The following is a 19,772-nucleotide window of genomic DNA, read 5'->3' on the forward strand; positions in this document are numbered from 1 at the left end:
TGTTACTCTGAAACCAAACATTTCAGAATTAGAAACAGCCTCCATTCCCAAAGTGTTCGTAACTCTGAGGTTCTATTGTATTTAAAGGTGCGCTGTCGACTTTGTTTAAATCCATCATTTTAGGTTTTGTTTAACAATAAATTATAAAAATGTACGGATGTTTTTGTTTTTAAATAAATATTTTTATTGAGGTAATTGCCCTTAATATTTTTTTTAACCCCACAGACAACCACACCAAACATAGAATAAAGCATGTATAAATGCATGAGGGTTTTGGGTGTGAGGAGAGGTAGTGCTGGATTAGGGCCAAGGAAGAGGAAGACCTCAGAGTTAGCAGCAAGTTTTCCCTTAAATAAAAGGGACCTAATTCTCATTAACCCTGAGGTCCTGAAAGACGAGAGCAGTGTAAATGAGTGTTGGTGTGAATGAGACTCAAGCCCAGCACCTGGAAAGGTAAGATGAAAAACAGCAGAATGTTCATGACAGGAAGAAGCATGGTTCAATGTCCTGAATGTAAGCCTGGGGGCCAGGGACTTCTGAGTTCTATGCTTAGCTGGAGGCAAACTACTTGACCTCTCTGTCTCCATTTTTTCATCTGTAAGACAGGGATAGGTATGTCATGAGGACAGCTGGTGTGTGAAGGGTGGTGTGAAGTTGTATAGCACTGCAGAAGTGCTGATTATTATTATTGAAATTCACCAATTTGATCCACCCTCTCACTTTTATGTGCAAGCCTAAGCACTGTTGAGTGTCTGCACTGCACACAATCACCAGACTTCCCTCCCTGTGGTATCCAGAATAATCTTTCTAAACAGCTAACTACTTCCGATACATTTCTTGCAGATGCCTAGCAGACAATTTGAGGACATGTGAGTTGCTAAGAGCATATTTTCTCCTATGTGGGGGGAAAAAACCCATATAATATATGGGGCAGAAAACACTGATTTTTTTAAAATTCAGATTTCCCTTTTCATTGTTCCATGGGAGAGTGTGGCTTGCTGACCCACCCCATCAGGGAAGAGGCAGGAAGCATAACCTCCCACACCAGTGGATGGTGCAAGATCTATGTAGAACTTGAGAGTGCCATGGTGGCAGAGTGGCTTGCTGGTCATCTTCTCCCCTAGCAGTCTGGCTCCTTCAGGAGTGGCTCTTCACCAGCAGCCACAGAGGGTACCATATGGGAGTTATCTCTCCTTAGTTATCTGATTGGCTAACCACAAGGTCAACAGGGAGCCTGCAGCAGAGTTCAAGCTTCCATCCGTCCCTGCCACTAACGCCACCAATCCAAACACACCTGAGTACTATGAATGTGACTTCTTGTTTGTATGGAGAGCAGCTGAGCTGGAGATGACAGTCGTATACAAAGCTCCAGTGCTAATGTTGATCCCTGAACAGGTATACATTTTCTCCTTATGGACTGAGGTTGCTGTAACAGCATCTTTCTTTGCAAGTGGAATTTAGAAAGCAGAAATAAATTACAGAAGATCAGGATGTCTTGTGTCCGAAATGTTTAATGAGGAAAAGTGAGGTGCTCACGGAGTAACAAGGACTAATAACGAAGTGCCGTATGTACATTAATTTTAATGTATAAAAATACCTGCTGCACTTTAGAATGCGGAGCGGAGTGAAGAGTTTGAAGGGATGTTGTAAATGGAGCACAAGTCGGGTCACTGACAGAGGTGTTATAATATAAAGGAACTTCTTCCGAGTCATTCTAATTACCCTGTACTCAGCTGGCAGGTAAATCGGTGAAATGGGTCTCATCAGTCTTAACATTTACAGGGCTCACTCTGGAAAGCAACTCCCAGAAATGTGCCTCCCAGGCTGTGATTTCATACCAGCTGCACTCACGCATTTACTGAACAACCTCTTAAAGTGCAGCAGTGGTGGGGTTGAGATTTTTTTTTCACCTCATTTGGGATTAAGAAATCCTAATTGAGAATTCACTAAGTTTCCTGATATGTTGAAAATGACCTGTTCCATTCCATTTGATAGAACATTGCACTGATTGCCAACCAGAAGATAAGGTTTAAGGGCGTCCAATTTTGCACCTTTCCAGCCACCATTTCAGTTCTAACGTCAGAGAGAGTCTTCTCTGCAAGAGGAAGGGCCAATGCTTTCAACCCTTGTCTAGATTAGAGTTTTTGGTCCTATTGTACTCAAATTAATTGACGAGGGTGAACCACCACCAGCAACAAACCTTTCTGTCCAGGAACAAGTTGTTCCTGTATAGTTAATATGAGTTAACTGAGAATCAGTAAATTCTCAAGTTACAACAAGATCAAAAACTCTACTCTACATAAGACCGCAGTGTGCATACAAAGTGGTAGTGTTACCTAATATTTAGAACTGGAAAGGGTGTCTGTTCCCATTACTGATGTGTGACCCTGGACAATCTCTGTGTACCTCAATTCTTCATCTCTAAAATGGATATAATATTTACCTACCTCACATTTATGCTGTGAATTTTCACTAATGTGGGTAAAATGTTATGAGATTAAAGATGCTGGGAAACTCTATTTATATTTAAATATTTACATTTAAACTACTCAAGGAAATAACTTGGACATTTTACAGGGAAGAAGATCTTATGTTTAAAACACAGCTGGAGGGATAGATCCAATATCATTAGCACTTACAGTAGCTCTAGATATTAGTTTTCAGAAAACTTTCAAGGACATAGTTATTATTATTTGTATGTTTAGGTCTTTGCTTTCAGGTGTTTCTGTTTAAATAAGGATTATAATACAATATCTTCTCTTTTGTTGTTTGGTTTATCTTTGGAGGCACAGGCTTGCTACAGGAAGTGGTATATCTAGTGAGTCAGGGAGCTGACCCTGATGAGATTGGATTAATGAATATAGATGAACAGCTTCCAGTGCTAGAGTATCCTCAGCCTGGTCTGGACATCATCAAGGTACAGTTGACTTCACTGAAAGTCTTTCCACATTCAGGTGCTTTTTCTTATCCCCATATTTATTACCATTCCCTCCCATCCCATTTTTTTGTCCTTTTTGTCACTTGACCTGCTCAATTTATTTTAATGATTCAGAATTTTATTGGTTTATTATTTTTAAAAATATTTTATTGTAATGTTTTACTGTACTTCGTTATGTTTTTAAATATGTTACTTGGTGACGTAAATGCCTTTGATGCGGGTGCCCTGAATATAAAAGGCCCAGTTCTTCCCTTTGCTTATGTAAGTAAAGGTGACTCAAATCAGGTAGCTCTGGTTTGTTCCCTAGCTTCTCCTTCCCCTTGCTGGATCTGCATAAAAGTTTCTGCCAGGAGTGGGTGAGAGACAAACACCTGGATGTCTCTACGGTGGTTTGGGGAGTACAGAATATTTTGCACGAAATGCCATCTGCACCTTTGAGAAGTGGTTATGAGGACTAGTGACTTGGGGTTGGTCTGTTAGACAAAGGAAATGCAGTAGACCTAACATACCTGGATTTCAGTAAGGAATTTGATACAGTTCCACATGGAAATTATTAGTTAGATTGGAGAAGATGGGAATTAATTTGGGAATTGAAAGGTAGATAAGGAACTGGTTAAAGAGAAGACTACAACAGGTCATACTGAAAGATGAACTATCAGGCTGGGGTAGGTTACTAGTTCCTCAGAGATCAGTCTTGGGACCAATCTTATTTAACGTTTTTATTGATGACCTTGGCGCAAAAAGTGGGAATGTGCTAATAGAATTTGCGGATGTTGGGCAATACGAAGCTGGGAGATATTGCCAATACAGAGGAGGCCAGGAATATCATAAAAGAAGATTTGTACTACCTTGAAAACTGGAGTAATAGAAATAGGATGAAACTTAATAGTGCAAAGTGCAAGGTCATGCACTTAGTGACTAACAAAAAGAATTTTTGTTGTAAACTGGGGACTTCTCACTTGGAAGCAGCAGAGAAGGAGAAAGACCTGAGTGTATTGGTTGATTGCAGGATAACTATGAGCTGCCAATGTGATTTGGCCGTGAAAAAGGTTAATGCAGTTCTAGGATGCATCAGGTGAGATATTTCCAGTAGAGATAGGGAAGTGTTATTGCCAATATGTTCAGACTCATCTGGAATACTGACTGAAATTCTGGTCTCCCATGTTTAAGAAAGATTAATTCAAACTGGAACAGGTGCAGAGAAGGATGATCAGAGAAATGGAAAATATACCTTCTGAGAGGAGAATCAAAGAGCTTGGCTTGTTTAGCCTAACCAAAAGAAGGTTGGGGGGAGATACAATTGCTCTCTATAAATACATCAGAGGGATAAATACCAGGGAGGGAGAGGAGTTATTTAAGTTAAGTGCCAATGTGGACACAAGAACAAATGGATATAAACTGGCCATCAGCAAGTTTAGACTTGAAATTAGATTAAGGTTTCTCACTATCAAAGGAGTAAAGTTCTGGAACAGCTTTCCAAGGGAAACAAAAAGCCTAACTGGCTTCAAGACTGAGCATGATAAATTTTATGGAAGGGATGGTATGATGGGACTGTCTACAACAGCATGTAGCCAATCTGCAACTATCTCCAACCGTTGGTGATGGGACAGAAGCTGGTGAGGGCTCTGAGTTACTACAGGGGATTCTTTCCCAGGTGTCTGGCTAATGGGGCTTGCCCAAATGCTCATGATCTAACTGATCACCATATTTGAGGTTGGGAAGGATTTTTCCCCCAGCTCAGATTAGCAGAGTCTCTCGCCAGGGAGAGGGGGGTGTTCACATTCCTCTGCAGCGTGGGGCACGGGTCTCTTGCAGGTTTAAACTAGTGTAAATGGCAGATTCTCTGTAACTTGAAGTCTTTAAATCGTGATTTGAGGACTTCAGTAACTCAGTCAGAGCTTATGGGTCTATTGCAGGAGTGGGTAGGCAAGGTTCTGTGGCCTGTAATGTGCAGAAGGTCAGACTACACAATCATGATGGTCCCTTCTGACCTTAAAGTCTAGGGGTCTACGCTTAAAACTTAGGTTAACATAGTTGTGGTGCTCAAGGGTGTGAAAAATTCAATCCACTCAATGCAGTAGCTATGCTGATCTAACCCTCAGTGTAGATGCAGCTAGGTCAATGGAAGAATGCTTCTGTCAACCTAGCTACCATCACTCAGGGAGGTGGAGTTCCTACACCATTAGGGAAACCCCCTTCTATCACTGTAGTCTCAGTCTGCACTGTGGGGTTACAGTGGCATAGCTGGTGCTGTAGCTACACCATTAGCACCTGTGGTGTAGATGTGGCCTTAGAATGTAAGCTCTTTAGGGCAGGGACCATCTTTTTGTTATGTTTGTACAGCACCTAGCAAAATGGGGTCTTGGTCCATGAACAGGGTTCCTAGGAGCTACCACAATACAAATAATAATAGTGAATGAGCTTAGTGTTAGATTGCATACAGAGAGCTACATTGCAGGTAACACCTCTATAAATATAAATCCCTATGATTTTAACTGCCAGTAGCTTATTCAAGTAACAATACAGTAACTGTCTCAAAGTTTAAAAAGTTCTGTTTTTAAAATATTGACCCAACACTGATAAATCATTTGATTGAGTGCTTTGCCTGGGCCTAATTCTGAATGTACTTTAAAGTGCATGAGTGAAATAAAGAAAAATGTTGGTGAAGAAATTTAGGGTGGGATTTGCAAAAGTGCTCCATGTCCAGCTAACTCTGCTCTCATTGATATTAACTTAAATGGCAGCAGAATTAGCCAGACCCAAAATGCTTCAGAAAATCCCACTCCTCATCGTGAAAAATCCGTTGGTAAAAAGAAGGTAAGAGATTTGGAAATGACCAATTGCTGCAAAGTCTCATTATCTTAACTTTTGACGTTTGGAAACAAATGGAAAACCATAATTAAATTCTTCGCCCCGAATCCTCGTTAGTTTGAGCAGTGAGTTTGTCAATGTAAAGCAGTGCAGTAAGGATACTTTACATTTGACAATTTAGAAAGAAATGCCAGCCAACTTATCTGCAGTGAGAAATGTTTTCTGCTTCCATTTTCTTTTAGGAGCTCACATCTCCTCGCCTCATAAAAAGCCACCTACCATATCGGTTTTTGCCTTCAGACCTCCATAATGGTGATTCCAAGGTAAAAATGAATTGGTGTTTGATTAGCTGTACCACCCACTGGTGCTTGCATGGTTTGTGAAGTGAAGGAAATATGCTTTTAATAACATGAATTGTTTTCACTTTCGTAGGTAATATACATGGCTCGCAACCCCAAAGACCTGGTAGTGTCCTATTACCAGTTTCACCGCTCCCTAAGAACCATGAGCTACAGAGGAACATTTCAAGAATTCTGTCGAAGGTTTATGAATGACAAGTGTAAGGAACTTTTCTCTGTGCATGATGCAATCTATTATCCATTTATTTTTACCTCTGCATTCTATATATTATTATTATAATACTGGTATATGATTATATTTCTGGTGATATTTTAGTTGTTTCATGGGCACTGCCAACTGATTTTTAATGGATGGATTCAGACTGTAGAATTTCTCCATGTAGATGCAAACTGTCATCATGTTATCTAAACAATTGCACAGACTGCAGTATTGGGCACTATGGATTCAGTCTTGCAGCAGCTTACTCAGGCAAAACTCTCAGTGAGGTCAATCAAGGCCTAATCCTGCAATGTGCCAGGTGCCTTGTGGGAATTACCAAGCATCCTCAGCTCCTGTTGATTTCAGTGGATGTTGATGGCACTCATCACCTCTTGGGAGTCACTCTGCTCCTCACAGGATTGGACCAAGCTAAGGGTGAAAGTTTTTGTCATAGTCAAGAAGAAGGGATCAGGCACTATGTGGGAATACCCTTCAGCCTATCTGCAGTGGAGCACACCGTAGCTACATTGTGCTATCGTAAAATTAAGGGTATTATGGAGGTTTTATGCCTTCCTCTGAAATATCTGGTTCTGGCCACTGTAGGAAACAATATACCCAGACAAGATGGACTATTGGCTTGTTTCACAATGGCAGTTTCTATGGGCTTGTCTATACTGCATTGTTAGCTCAAAGTATGACTTGAGTATTGCCCCAAACCTGACTCCCATCCACACACAAAAATCTCTAGCTCCAGGCAGTTAGGGCTAGTCTACACTGGCATCGCTAAAGTGCTGCCACAGTGGCACTTTAACGTGGCTTGTGTGGTCATGCCAGAGTGCTGGGAGAGAGCTCTCCCAGCGCTCTAAAAAAACCACCTCCATGAGGTGCGCAGCTCCCAGCGCTGGGGCACTGTCTACACTGGCGCTTTTCAGCGCTGAAACTTGCTGCGCTCAGGGGGGATGTTTTTTCACACCCCATAATGAGAAAGTTGCAGCGCTGTAAATTGCCAGTGTAGACAAGCCCTGAGTGCTTTAAACTCAAGCTAGTTCAGTTATCTTGCCCCAGGTATGTGATTTAACCCAACATCACAGAGTCAGTAAAACATTATAACACTTTCTATGTTCCTATAACTGTGCAAATGGGGCCTTTTATAGTGTAATACATTTAACTAAGGACCATGTCATGCCCTCAGTTTTTTCCCCTGGAAGGGAATGAAAGGAGAAGAAAACCTGCTCCTTTGGCCAAAGTTTTTCTGGAGGAAGAGGACTGAGCCAACATGACATCATTCTCCCTCCATCCCTCTCCCATCCTGGCCCTGTAGAAACCCCTCCGCACACCTTCTCTTCATGGTGGCTCTTTAGTTTCAGGGCATGGGGATGAAGTCAGAGAACCGCCTCATTCTGTAGCATCATCCCCTGAAGATTTGAGAGGCTTTCCTCATATAAGATAATGGTAACCTGTCAACACTGTCTTAAATGCTTGCTGCTCTGTACCATCAAATCCACCCGGCTTGGGTTAGGAGCAGCCGGTATTGAGCTATCCTGTGTGACATTTTTTGCTTCACCAATTTGTAGACCTAATATAAACACATATTTAGAGGCGTGTGAAATAGTCATAACAACAGAAAGAGCTCAAAATGCCAATTTTTCACATACTGTTATATACATTGAAAATGGGTGTGTTTTGCTGGAAAATGACCTGTGTTTTGTGAATTTTCACATGAAAACAGGCCCCTTTGTGAAGTAAAAATGAGCCCATTATTAAATTAAAAATGCGAAGTTCAGAAGTGGTATATTTTCTTATTTTGTATAGCTACTTTGTTGAATTCATGGAAAAACATAATTTGAAAAGAAAATTGCGCATAGTCAGATGACAAGACGTTTTGTGCAAAAAGTGGAAAAATGTTCACCTGTTTTACACAAATCCTACTTCTTGATGATTTGAAATACTCATTAGAAATTATGATAGATGACAAACAGATAAATTAACAAATTTTCAGAATGTATTTTTGTCTGGATGGTGTACCCAAATATATTTTCTTCTGATAAAATTTGCAGCAAAAGACATTTTTTTCTCAGATTGTAGGGACCAGTGTCTGATCTTTATTACATTGGTGTACATTGACTGAAGTCAATGGATGTATTCTGGATTTACACCAGTGTAAGTGAGATAAAGTTCTGGGCCTAAGTACTGATATTCTTTTGGATGAGCAGAAGTGCTCCTAGACAATTTAAAAGCAACAGAAACAAGACAGTAAATTTAGATTTTGGGGCACTGGGGAGGGGAAAGATTTAACTGTATGTAGAATTTCCTGGTTATAGATTTTTATTTTTGATTTTCACTTTTGTTTCCAGAACAACATTTGGATGTATAGGGCCATTTCCTCACTACTTTCTTAAGTAAGAAAGAAAATGTTGACCCTAGAAATTGCATTGCACATAGGAATGCAGTGAGGAGGAATCTTTTATCAAATGTGGATAATGGTTTCTAAGACCATCTACACTACTCTCCCTCGAAGCTATGTTCTGCAGAGTGTAGCCAAGCGAAAGGAAAGTGGACTGCAGTGTGACATGTAAACTGCAGGAATGTCCTCTCATTCCCATTCAGTAATATGCATAGTGATTGGGAATCTGCAGGCACATTTTTTCTGCTGGCTCCCTTTCTACTCATGAGCAATGCATCAGTATTCTTGATCTCAAAAGAGTGCTCATCATGCAACACGGTGGCCTTTTGCATTGAATGCAGAGCCATAATAACATGCCTTTAGGGCAAATCAGCTCTCTGTGAAGGTGTTAAGATCTCATCAACACTGACGGAGACTATGCTCTATTTCAGTGATGTTCCTTATTAGGAATAGAAACAGTGCAGAAACAAACAAAATTCCCTTGGAAGTATAAAGTGCTTCAGCCATTCAAAGGTACTTATTTTCCTCAGTTCCTGTTCAAGAGGGACTCATAAGAATATTGATCATATTCCTCGTCAGTTATAATGTTCTCTGTCTCTGCAGTAGGATATGGTTCATGGTTTGAGCATGTGCAAGAATTCTGGGAACATCACACGGACTCCAATGTTCTTTTCCTCAAGTATGAAGATATGCACAAGGTAAACCAGATATTATAAAGAATTTTCTATTGCCTGATATTGATCGTGACTTAGATTCATCAAATTGGGAGTCTAAAGTCAGACTCCTGAGTCCATACTTGAACTCCCAAACGTGTGGCCTAATTTTTCAAACCATTGATCACCAGCAGCGTCCACCGACTTTCATGTAAGCTGTGAAGTTTCTCAGCACTTTTTGAAAATCAGGTAATTTATTTAAGAGCCTTAATAAGGATTTAAGGCCAGATCCACAAAGCTACTTATGCGCTTAAATACCAGATGTAGATATCTAAGTCACGGGTTTAGGCACCAAAGTCTCAGTTTGGGCTCCATTTCGATCCACAAAACTCACACCAGGCCTTGCAGGCACCTCAGGTTTCCTAGGCATCTATGTTTCTTCCCCTGGCATTTGCTGGTTTTCCAACATTTGAGTCTGGGGGATTCAACTTTCACACTCAGGAAGGGCAAACAAGCCGCACAGGATGCTATTTTGCGGTTGCAGCCTTAACTCCACTTCAACACATTTTTTGCATTCGTATATTTAATCTTGAAGTCTATTGACTTTTACTTGTTTTTAAATATTTTCTTACAGGACCTTGCAACAATGGTTGAGCAGTTGGTGAGATTCTTGGGAGTTTCTTATGACAAAGCACAGCTGGAATCCATGGTGGAACATTGCCACCAACTCATTGATCAGTGCTGTAATGCAGAAGCCCTTCCAGTTGGCAGGGGTATGTGTCATATACACAGCAACTTCTTCAAGTGGGTGTCGCAAAAGGATAAGTGATGGATTGATAACGTACAGGATGTGTTAGCAAATTATTGTCTTAAATTCAATCTACACTAAAATGTTATTGAAACATCAGAGGGAAAATTATCATTAGTCTGATAGGAACTTTGACTGTTTAGTATTGGGACAAAGAAGGAGTGAATGTGATTTAAAAGAAAATAAAAACATCCAGGATGAACATTGCATATTTACAAATATTTTAACGGTATTGGGCCAACTTCAGCATTGGTGCAAGTGGGTGCAACACCACTGACTTTAAATGTGTTGTCTCTGCTTATATAAGTGATAAATTTGGCCCTAAAAGAGGTATTTGATTGAAAAAAAACCCAACAACCAAAACAACCTGGTTGTAAGAAGAAGATGAATATCTAGCATCAGCAAAGATAACCACTACATTTTAAGGCCAGAAGGGACCATTAGATTAGATCATCTAGTCTGACCTCTGGTATAACACAGGCCATAGAATTTCACTCAGTTACTGCTGCATTGAGCCCAATAACTAGTGTTTGACTAAAGCAGGGGTCGGCAACCTTTCAGAAGTGGTGTGCTGGGTCTTCAATTATTCACTCTAATTTAAGGTTTTGCATGCCAGTAATACATTTTAACGTTTTTAGAAGGTCTCTTTCTATAAGTCTATAATATATAACTAAACTATTGTTGTATGTAAAGTAAATAAGTTTTTTAAAATGTTTAAGAAGCTTCATTTAAAATAAAATTAAAATGCAGAGCCCCCCGGACCGGTGGCCAGGACCCGGGCAGTGTGAGTGCCACTGAAAATCAGCTTGCGTGCCACCTTTGGCACGCGTGCCACGGGTTGCCTACCCTTGGACTCTTGAATTTGCCAGGCTTCAGCTTCCAACCCTCGGTTCTTGTTATAACTTTATCTGCTAGATCAGTGGTCACCAACCGGTTGATGGCGATCGACTGGTCGATCCTAGAGGGTCTCCCAGTCGATCGTGATCTCCGGTGGCACAGTGTGGCTGCCGCTAAGGCAGACTCCCTGCCTACCCCAGCTTCATGCCACTCCCGGAAGCAGCCAGTGCAGTCCCGCAGCCCCCGGGGGAGGGCAGGGCTCTCCCTCCTTGTGCTGCTCCTGCCTGCAGGCACCACGCCCGCAGCTCCCATTGGCCAGGAGAGCTGCGGGAGCGGTGCTCGCAGGGAGAGGTAGTGTGTGGAGCCACATGCCTCCCCCAGGGGCTGCAGGGGTGCGTTGGCCCCTTCCTGGAGCAGTGTGGGGCTGCCTTAGCCTCGCTGCACCCGCCATCGACCGGGAGCTGCCAGAGGTAAGTGCTGCCCAGTGTGAGGCCGCACCCCAGCCCCCTCCCAAAGCCAGCACCCCATACCTCCTCCTGCAGCCTGAACCCCCTCCCGCACCCCAAGCCCCACCCTGCGCCCCTTTCCAGAGCCAGGACCCCAAGCCCCCTCCTGCACTCCAACTCCCAGGCCTGAGCCCCCTCCCAGAGCCAGCACCCCATACCTCCTTCTGCACCCTGAATCTCCTCCTGCACCCCAAGGCCCAGCCCTGACTCCCCTCCCAGAGCAAGCACCCTATACCCCCTCCTGAACCCCAACACTCTGCCCCAGCCCAGAGCCCCCTCCCAGAGCCAGCACCCCATACCTGCTGCTGACAGAGTGAGCAGGGTGGGGCTTTGGGGAAGGGGCAGGGTAAATCCTCGATTGCCCTTAGATTCAAAAAGTGATCTTGAGCATAAAAAGGTTGGAGACCACTGTGCTAGATTAAACTGCTCTGTAGTACCTGGTGTTTTCTCCCTGTGACAGTTCTTACACACACAAATCAATTTACCTTTCAATCTTCTTTTTGAGAAGCTAAAGAGATTGAGTTCTTTAAATCTCTGTAAGTATTTTCTCCAGCCCTCAAACCACTTTTGTGGCGCTTTCTTCACCCTTTACAATCTTTCAACATCCTTGTAAAAACATGGACACCAGAACTGTAAACAGGATCCCAATATTGGTCTCACCTTCTTACTCCTACTCACCACTCCCCTGTTTATACATCCAAGGATAGCATTAGCCCTTTTTGCCACAACAGCACACGGGGAACTCACGGTATTTATCCATTATGACTCCTAAATACTTTTCAGAGTTGCTGCTTCCCAGGATACCGATCTCCATTCTGTAGGTACGGCCTGCATTCCTTGTTCCTGGATGTTTGATCTTGCATTTTGTTTGAATGGGCCCAGGTTACCAAGTGATACAGATTACTCTGTACAATTATCTGTCCTCATCATTATTTACCACTCTGCAATCTTTGTATCAGCCACAATTTTTATAAGCAGTGATTATATTTTTACTTCCCAATCATTGATAAAAATACTGAACAGCATTGGGCTTAGTATGATCCCTGCAGAATCTCACTAGAAGCATCCCTATTCAATAATGGTTTGCCATTGACAATGACTTTTTGAGCTCTGTCAGTTAGCCTGTTCTTAGTCCATTTCTTGTACGCTCTCCGGATAGTGCATAGTGCTATTTTTTTTACCAGAATGTTGTGTCATACTAAGTCAAATGCCTTACAAAAGTGTAAGTATATTACATCTACATGGTTACCTTTATCAACCAAACATGTAGTCTCATCATAGAATGAAAACAGGCTTGTCTGACAGGATCTGTTTTCCATAAATTCATGCTGACTGGCATTAATTCCCCTCCTTTAGTTCTGTATTGACTGAATCCTGTATCAGCTTTTTCCATGATTTTGCTCAGGACTGACATCAGGCTAACTACAATCACCTAGATCATCCCACTGGCCTTTTTTGAATATTAGCATGACATTAGCACGTGATCAATCTTCATAAGGCAGCTCCTTATTTTCATCTGAAAAATCTGTTACTCTGCAAGCCTGGCATGGAAAGACACCCTATATACTTTAGAGAGGCAGTGCAGTTATTTGAGTAGCAGACTGGGAATCAGAGTTCCTGAGATCCATTCCCTACTTTGTATTTAACTTGCTCAGTGAGTTTGAGCCTTTGTGTGCCTCCGTTCACCTATCTGAAAACAGGTATAATAATAATTTTCACTAACCTCATAGACTGTGTGTTCACTGGCAAAAAAGGGGCATTCTTAGCTCAAGTTAAGTAACAAGGTAAAATCCTAGTGAAAACAAAGCAGTTCGTAGTTTTCACATGAGTTAGCAGGTCGAGTTAAAGGACTCCCCCCACCCCCTCACTCCCAGTTTCTGTCTTTGTCTCACTGCAAAAAATACACAGGGCTAGATCCACGAAAGAGACTTCGGCTTAGCATTGCTATGCCTTACTTTAGTCACCCTGCCACCTAATGCAATCCTTATCCCTGACATAGGCACACAGGCTCCCTATACAGTGCATGGGGACTGTTAGGTGCCTAAGAATGGGAGTCACAAAAGCCAGCGTATTGTGAGGAGCCACCTAAACTAGCCAATAGGAAATGGCAAAAGAAGGGTGTGGTCTAAACCCTGCTCCTCAAAGGGAGTTAGGAGCCTAACTTCCGCTTGGGATTTACAGCTGTGACCTCTCTCCTGGAGGGAAAACACAGCGGAGGTACCATCAATTCCTCTGCCAGTTCCTGTACTGTCTTTTAGTACAATAGGATAGTTAAGTTAGAATTTGGCCTGGCCATTCAGTTTTCCCGGGGGGGAGGGGAGAGAGAGACAAAGGCAGCTGTACCTTCCTTTTAATCCCAATCGATGGCTCAACTGCTCAGCAGGGGCAAGGGATGGGTCCATGGCATTGGTGCTGCTGCTTCTTCACTCCCTGACTAGCTCTTATGGAGAGTGATTTTGCTGGCCTTTTGAATGGCAGTTGTGAGGAAAGAGAGACGGGCTGTGGTGAGAACACCACGACCTGGCACTCCTCAGTTGGAAGGCACAGTAGCTTCTCTGTAAACCAGCCTGTCTGCATGGCATCCAGAACAGGTGTAGGGTGATGGTCTGTCTTTTGTGTTCCTACTCTGTTGCTGTTATTATTATCTATTGCTTTACATTACAGCCTAGAAGCCCCAGTCAGGGATCAGTACCCATTTATGCTAGGTACTGTACATAAGTTCTTATTTTGTGGTAGAGGAGGGAGCTACAGTAGTCAACTAAATACCTGTTCATTTATTTGCTGTCTGCTTTTTATTGAAATTCCTTATTTTGAATTCATTTTGATTGCTGTTTTTGGCTTTTGTAATGTTTTGTTCCTTCAAAATGCAACTTCATTAATGGCAGTTTTGTCCTCTGTTCATTTATGTGATCTAGCATGGTAGCAATAACATCACATGCTCCTGGGGGAATTCTGCACCAAAAAATAAAAATTCTGTGCACAATATTTTAAAATTCTGCAAATTTTATTTGTCAAAATAACACTGCATAATCATGCCAGTTTCTATTATTTTGGTAATTTATTTCAAAATACCTGCCAGTAAGTATGTCTGTAACAATACAGACACACACAAAAATTCCCCCAGGAATAGAGTTAAAGAAACCCCTATGATAACCCAGTACCTGTTTCTCTGCACCCCGCCCCAGCTCAGCCCAACCCCCTGCCCCCTTAGAGACCAGCTGTGGCCCCCCCCAGCCAATAAACCTGAACCCCCTACCCCCCAGAGCCCAGCCACAGGGTACTACAGCCCAGATAACCGCACCCCCTCCCTGCCAGAGCCCAGATACCCGCACTTCCTCCCCCACTGAGCCCAGCTTTGGGGCACCCCCTTGCCCAGAGGCTTTCCCCCCCTCCAGCCCAGACACCTACCCTCCTACCCTTCAGAGCCCAGGGATCCAGAAGGAGAAACAGCCTGATTCTCGGTCCCAGGCTTGTGTGAAGTTTCCTGCACGCCGTTGTCTCCTTCCCTCAAGGCGTGCTGGAAACTGCATCTGCCAGGAACCCTCTAGACACGCCTGTCCTCCTCCTCCCCCTCCTCTGCCCCCCCCCCCCCCCCCCGCCAGGAGAGTAACCACATCAGGTCTCCTGTGTGTGTTGCAGAATTCCCCCAGGAGTAACCACGGTTTACTGTAATTTGTTCCAAATATTTTTAATTTATCAACTATGTTTACCTTATTATTTTGCTTTATTTTGGTTCTTTAATTTCTTTTCTTTTAGCACATTGATCTTTACTCTGAAGAAGCCCTGAGCTGCTGTGAAAGCAGAGCATTTTGATTAGCTATATTACTTATTTTTGCTTCATATCACATCATAAATTACACAGTTGCATGATTCAAATGATAAACCAGGTGGGTAACTTTTTGACAAGCTATCAGTCTATATGGTTGAGAAACAGATGCTAGTAAAACACACTATAGTACATTCCATTTATAAAACTTGTAATTTGTACCTAAGGTATCATTAGAGAGATTCAGGAATAACAAGGTTCTTCAATTTTCTTTTTGAGACAAAGGAAGAATCCTTTTTTATTACCTAAAGGATAATGTATGATTTTATGTTGCACAGTGTACTGTATTTGTCCCATATCTGTTGCTACAGCACAACTGAAATCAATACCTGACTTTTGTGGCTGCAAGAATTTTTTTATTAATAGTACTCACTACCCTGTTTGACACAGGAAAGCCAGTACCAGGATTTATTTGTCAAAAACTGTCAGATTAAGCATTTTCAGTCAATTTCAAAGCCTTCATCTTTGGGGATTTTTAAAAAAACCCTCTAGTAGTTAATTATATCTTCCGGGGTACTGGGAAAATTATTATTTCGCAGAATGACACTTGTCATGTGTAATAACTAATTTAACTTCAAGTCACTGTGCAGTTGGTGGGACACACATTGCAAACTTTTTGACAGCACTCACATATAATTATGTCCTTGGACCCAATTATGTAGCTACCATATATGAGCAACTTTCATTACATTAACCAGGAGTTTCTCATATGCATCAAATGCATAATCTGGTCTTCTGTGTGTTATTTTTGGTCTTGTTAATGTGATTAAGTTCTGTGATAGCATAGTCCTGACTCTCCTCCCTGTTACAGCAGTGTAACGCCCTTGATTTTAATAGAGCTAATCTTTACTTAAAACTCTGTAAGTGAGAGGAGAATTAATCTAAGGCCCAACGCAGTGGATTAATTATATAATACATATAATTATATAATTAATATTTCAACATGGTGTTCCTCCAGTTGATTTTGACTCAGTTAAAGTGGCATAAAACCAGAAGGACACAGTGGTGAATGAGGCCCAGAGTGTTTTACTGGCAACTTTGACGTTGTTTTCGGGTCATTTTATTAGTTGGTTTCAGTAGGAAAGGAAAAATATTTTATACAAGGAGCCAAATTTTCAAACATGGATGGCTAAATTGTACCCACAGAAAATGTGCATATACTCATTATGCATGTACGATTCATGTTTATATGCACAAACTGAGTACCTGAATGCACCTTTTTGTAGGCATAATTTAGGTATTCACTCATCTTTGAGAAATTGCCTCATTATATTTGTACAATCATAAACACCTTTTATACATCTCCTGAACATAAAATAAAGGCATTCAGTGATCTTTAGTGTTATTTTATTCTCTTTTGGGTGTATCCTTCCACCAATGCGTGATGAAGTTTCAACAACCATGTAAATACATCCCTGATTCAAAAGGGGATAATTAAACTACCATCGTTTGCAGTGAGATCTGAAATCCACAAAATTAAGTTACAGTAGAACCTCTATTTTATGAACACCAATCTTATGAACTACCGATTATAAGAACCATTTTTCCTGACAGGGAAAAAAAAATCACGTAATAAAAGTGGTGTTGATGAAAAACAGTGAACATCCTTTCACATTTCACTGTCTTCAGTGCATTGGAAATCCCTTTGTAGTGGTTTAAAGGACAAAGAGAAAGTGAGGCCGTGAACATTACTGCGATGTGTGCACCGGACCTACTGTAATTTTGAGATGTTCAATTATGAACTCTTCAATCTCCAATTAGTTCTTAAAATTGGGGTTCTAATGTAATAATATTCAAAACAAATGTGGTACCTATTATTATTATTTAAAGATATAGGGCCAACTCCTTCAAGGGGATGAATGCTTCTGGAATGAAATTCATCCCTGTGCAGATGACCAGCACAAGGAATGTGGCACCTATTTTGAGGGCTTCAAAGGGATTTATTGGGGTGTATAAATGAATCACACCTCCTGCAGAGGCTAAGCACCCCAAGTCTCATTGAAGTAAAAGTGAGTAGAGGTTGATCTGCAGTTGACAGGAGGTGCCTGGTACCCCATCTGATCAGACACATAATTTTAGAAAAGTCAGTGTTCTGTCATGTCACCAGTCTGACTTGTGCTCTTTCTCTGTATTTCAGGACGAGTTGGGCTATGGAAAGACATCTTCACTGTGTCAATGAATGAGAAATTTGATTTAGTTTATAAACAGAAGATGGGAAAGTGTGACCTCACATTTGACTTTTATTTATAAAAAAAATGCATGCATACAATATCCAAATATTAGCTAGAAGTGCTTTATGCATTCGTTTATTACCTGCTGGACAAACTGCTGTAGTTATTATGTGTAACATGACTTAAAAACAAACAAAATCTAAGTAAACCATAGGAAACACTATTATTCTTGATCCTAAACAGCTGTTTATCCTTCAACATTTTAATCTTTTGTCAACATGCAAGAATTTCATAGATAATACAAGAATACTCAGCTGTTATGGAATGTATTATATAAGTATAAGGTATGTATCATATATGCAACTAGAATGTACACTTTTTCAGCCCCACATTGATTATTTAATGTATTTTATAGAAGCTTTTCACTGGAAACCTAAATAAAATTCAGTAAACCAAATAAAAAATTATTTCAGAAGGAAATCAGTAAAAAGCCAAACCAAACTGTATGCTAGAATGATCTCAGGGGTTAGCTGTCACATTTATTTTTATAGTTGGAATGTCAAGAACAAAACAATCGTATCCCAAATTAATAAGGATAAAGATGGGGGTTTCCTTTAATTTCCGCACTTCCATTATTTGTATAATTTCTGAGTGGATACCGTTCGCTGGCATACTTTGCAAGACAAACATAACTGTGGTTGTCACTCCGCGCACACATGCTCTTATGTCTGATAAGAAGTGGCTGTATTCAGAGTGAATGAAATTCATCCCTGTGAAGAGGACGGGCTATCACAAGGGCCTGTTCACTCACTTAAGTCTCAGTCAAGCCCTCAGCATAGGGTGTAAGTGAGTTGTAAGTGGTGCACAGGGGTTGTGCTGGGCCTATGATTAGGAGTCAGTTTCTCCCAAGGTTTCTGTGATACGAGCTGGTCTTCCGCACAGGTCTGAGTTTCACCCATTGAGAATGATCCTCTTTGTTAACGAGCGCTTTCTGTTGGATTGTGAGCACCCTCAAGTTTCACTGAAATCACGGGATGTTGAGGGAACTTAGTATTTTTGGCACTTTTACAGCCGTTCAGACATAAGCTGAAGATGGATGTACATGCTGGTACAAATACATAAATGAACTAGCAGGTCTTGAAGAAGAGATTTTAAGGATGCTCCAGCAGATGGGAGTATTACACAAGCGATGGTATTTATGCAGAATACAGTTGCAGTAATTGACTGTCAGCCATTAATAGTCTGATTTATAAGCAGGATTCGAGTTTATTTTTTCTAAGTCTTTTTATTTTCCTGATTTGCCTGTGGGTAGTTACATACTTAACCTGGTGCAGGCTACCATAACAATGAGATTCTACAGAATTATTGTACCTTTGATCCTTCAGTTAATTACATCTATATTTTTAGGTTCTCAGCTGCAGGAGGCCTGTTTTGCTAGCCCTATAGTATATCTCACCAAAAGCTGTGAGGAAGGACTAGCAGATTTTAGTATTTTGCTTCTGTCGGAAAATAACCTGTCAATGCAGGAATTGGCAAGTGGTGTGGCATGATGTGGCTTGACAGCACCTTTCCTTGTATATTTGTGAGTGAAACAGCTTTCAGTGAAATTTTATTTCTATTTTTATATTTTTAGTACTGTATGACTATTAAGCACTACACATTATACTTCTGTGCTTGCTTGCCTATTTAATAAAGACATGTTCCATGCATGGAGGTTTGGTCATTTGTTTCATTAACATATGCAGGCTGAAAAGTGTCTTCTTTTTGAGTTCATTTTGTCCTTGTCAAGTATCAAAAGGCCAGATGCGCACACAAAATAGCTCCTGCATGTTATAGTTTTGCCTTCAGGACTGGGAACAAGGTGAGTCACTCATGACTACACCTACTCTTGCCTACATCATGACCCTTTCTCCCCTTATTGGTTGAAATTCTTCCTTGTGCAGAGAGCTAGTTCAAGGCTCATGCCCACCTAAGTCTCACCTAAGCTCTGGTTTAAGGAATTGGGGCTAAATCCACAAAGGGACTTAGGCATTACATTGCTCAATGTTGCAATGCCTAACAGTAAGGCACCTTGCCACATAGTGGAATTCACAGCCCTGAGTTAGGTGTACAATTCATGTGATGAAACATGCACCTGAGAATGGGAAACACAAAAGCCAGCAAGCTGTGCCGGAACTAGCCAATAGCGAATACTGAGAGGGGTGGGGGCTAAACTTCACCCTTCTCAGGGATGTAGGCATCTAAGTTTGGGCTGGATGGA

At 41.4% G+C, this 19,772-nt stretch overlaps 1 protein-coding gene across 4 annotated transcripts in view; it reads left to right on the forward strand.

The window, feature by feature from the left end:
- SULT4A1 (sulfotransferase family 4A member 1) overlaps nucleotides 1–19,214 on the forward strand; it is a 41,542-nt gene extending 22,328 nt beyond the window's left edge. For 2 of the 4 annotated variants that reach the window (XM_084621965.1, XM_084621963.1), the window contains 6 exons: nucleotides 2,787–2,917; nucleotides 5,992–6,072; nucleotides 6,182–6,308; nucleotides 9,315–9,409; nucleotides 9,999–10,137; nucleotides 17,479–19,214. In XM_084621965.1, the coding sequence (XP_084478091.1) occupies nucleotides 2,787–2,917; nucleotides 5,992–6,072; nucleotides 6,182–6,308; nucleotides 9,315–9,409; nucleotides 9,999–10,137; nucleotides 17,479–17,591 (686 nt within the window). In that variant the 3' untranslated portion in view covers nucleotides 17,592–19,214. Of the gene's footprint in view, nucleotides 1–2,786; nucleotides 2,918–5,991; nucleotides 6,073–6,181; nucleotides 6,309–9,314; nucleotides 9,410–9,998; nucleotides 10,138–15,271; nucleotides 15,403–17,478 lie in introns of all 4 variants that reach the window. The other 2 variants (XR_014710647.1, XM_084621964.1) reach the window with 2 other exon arrangements.
- Nucleotides 19,215–19,772: the final 558 nt, after the last annotated feature.

The sequence above is a fragment of the Lepidochelys olivacea genome (assembly GCF_965140295.1).
Source record: "Lepidochelys olivacea isolate rLepOli2 genome assembly, chromosome: 1".
Taxonomy (NCBI): Eukaryota; Metazoa; Chordata; order Testudines; family Cheloniidae; genus Lepidochelys; species Lepidochelys olivacea.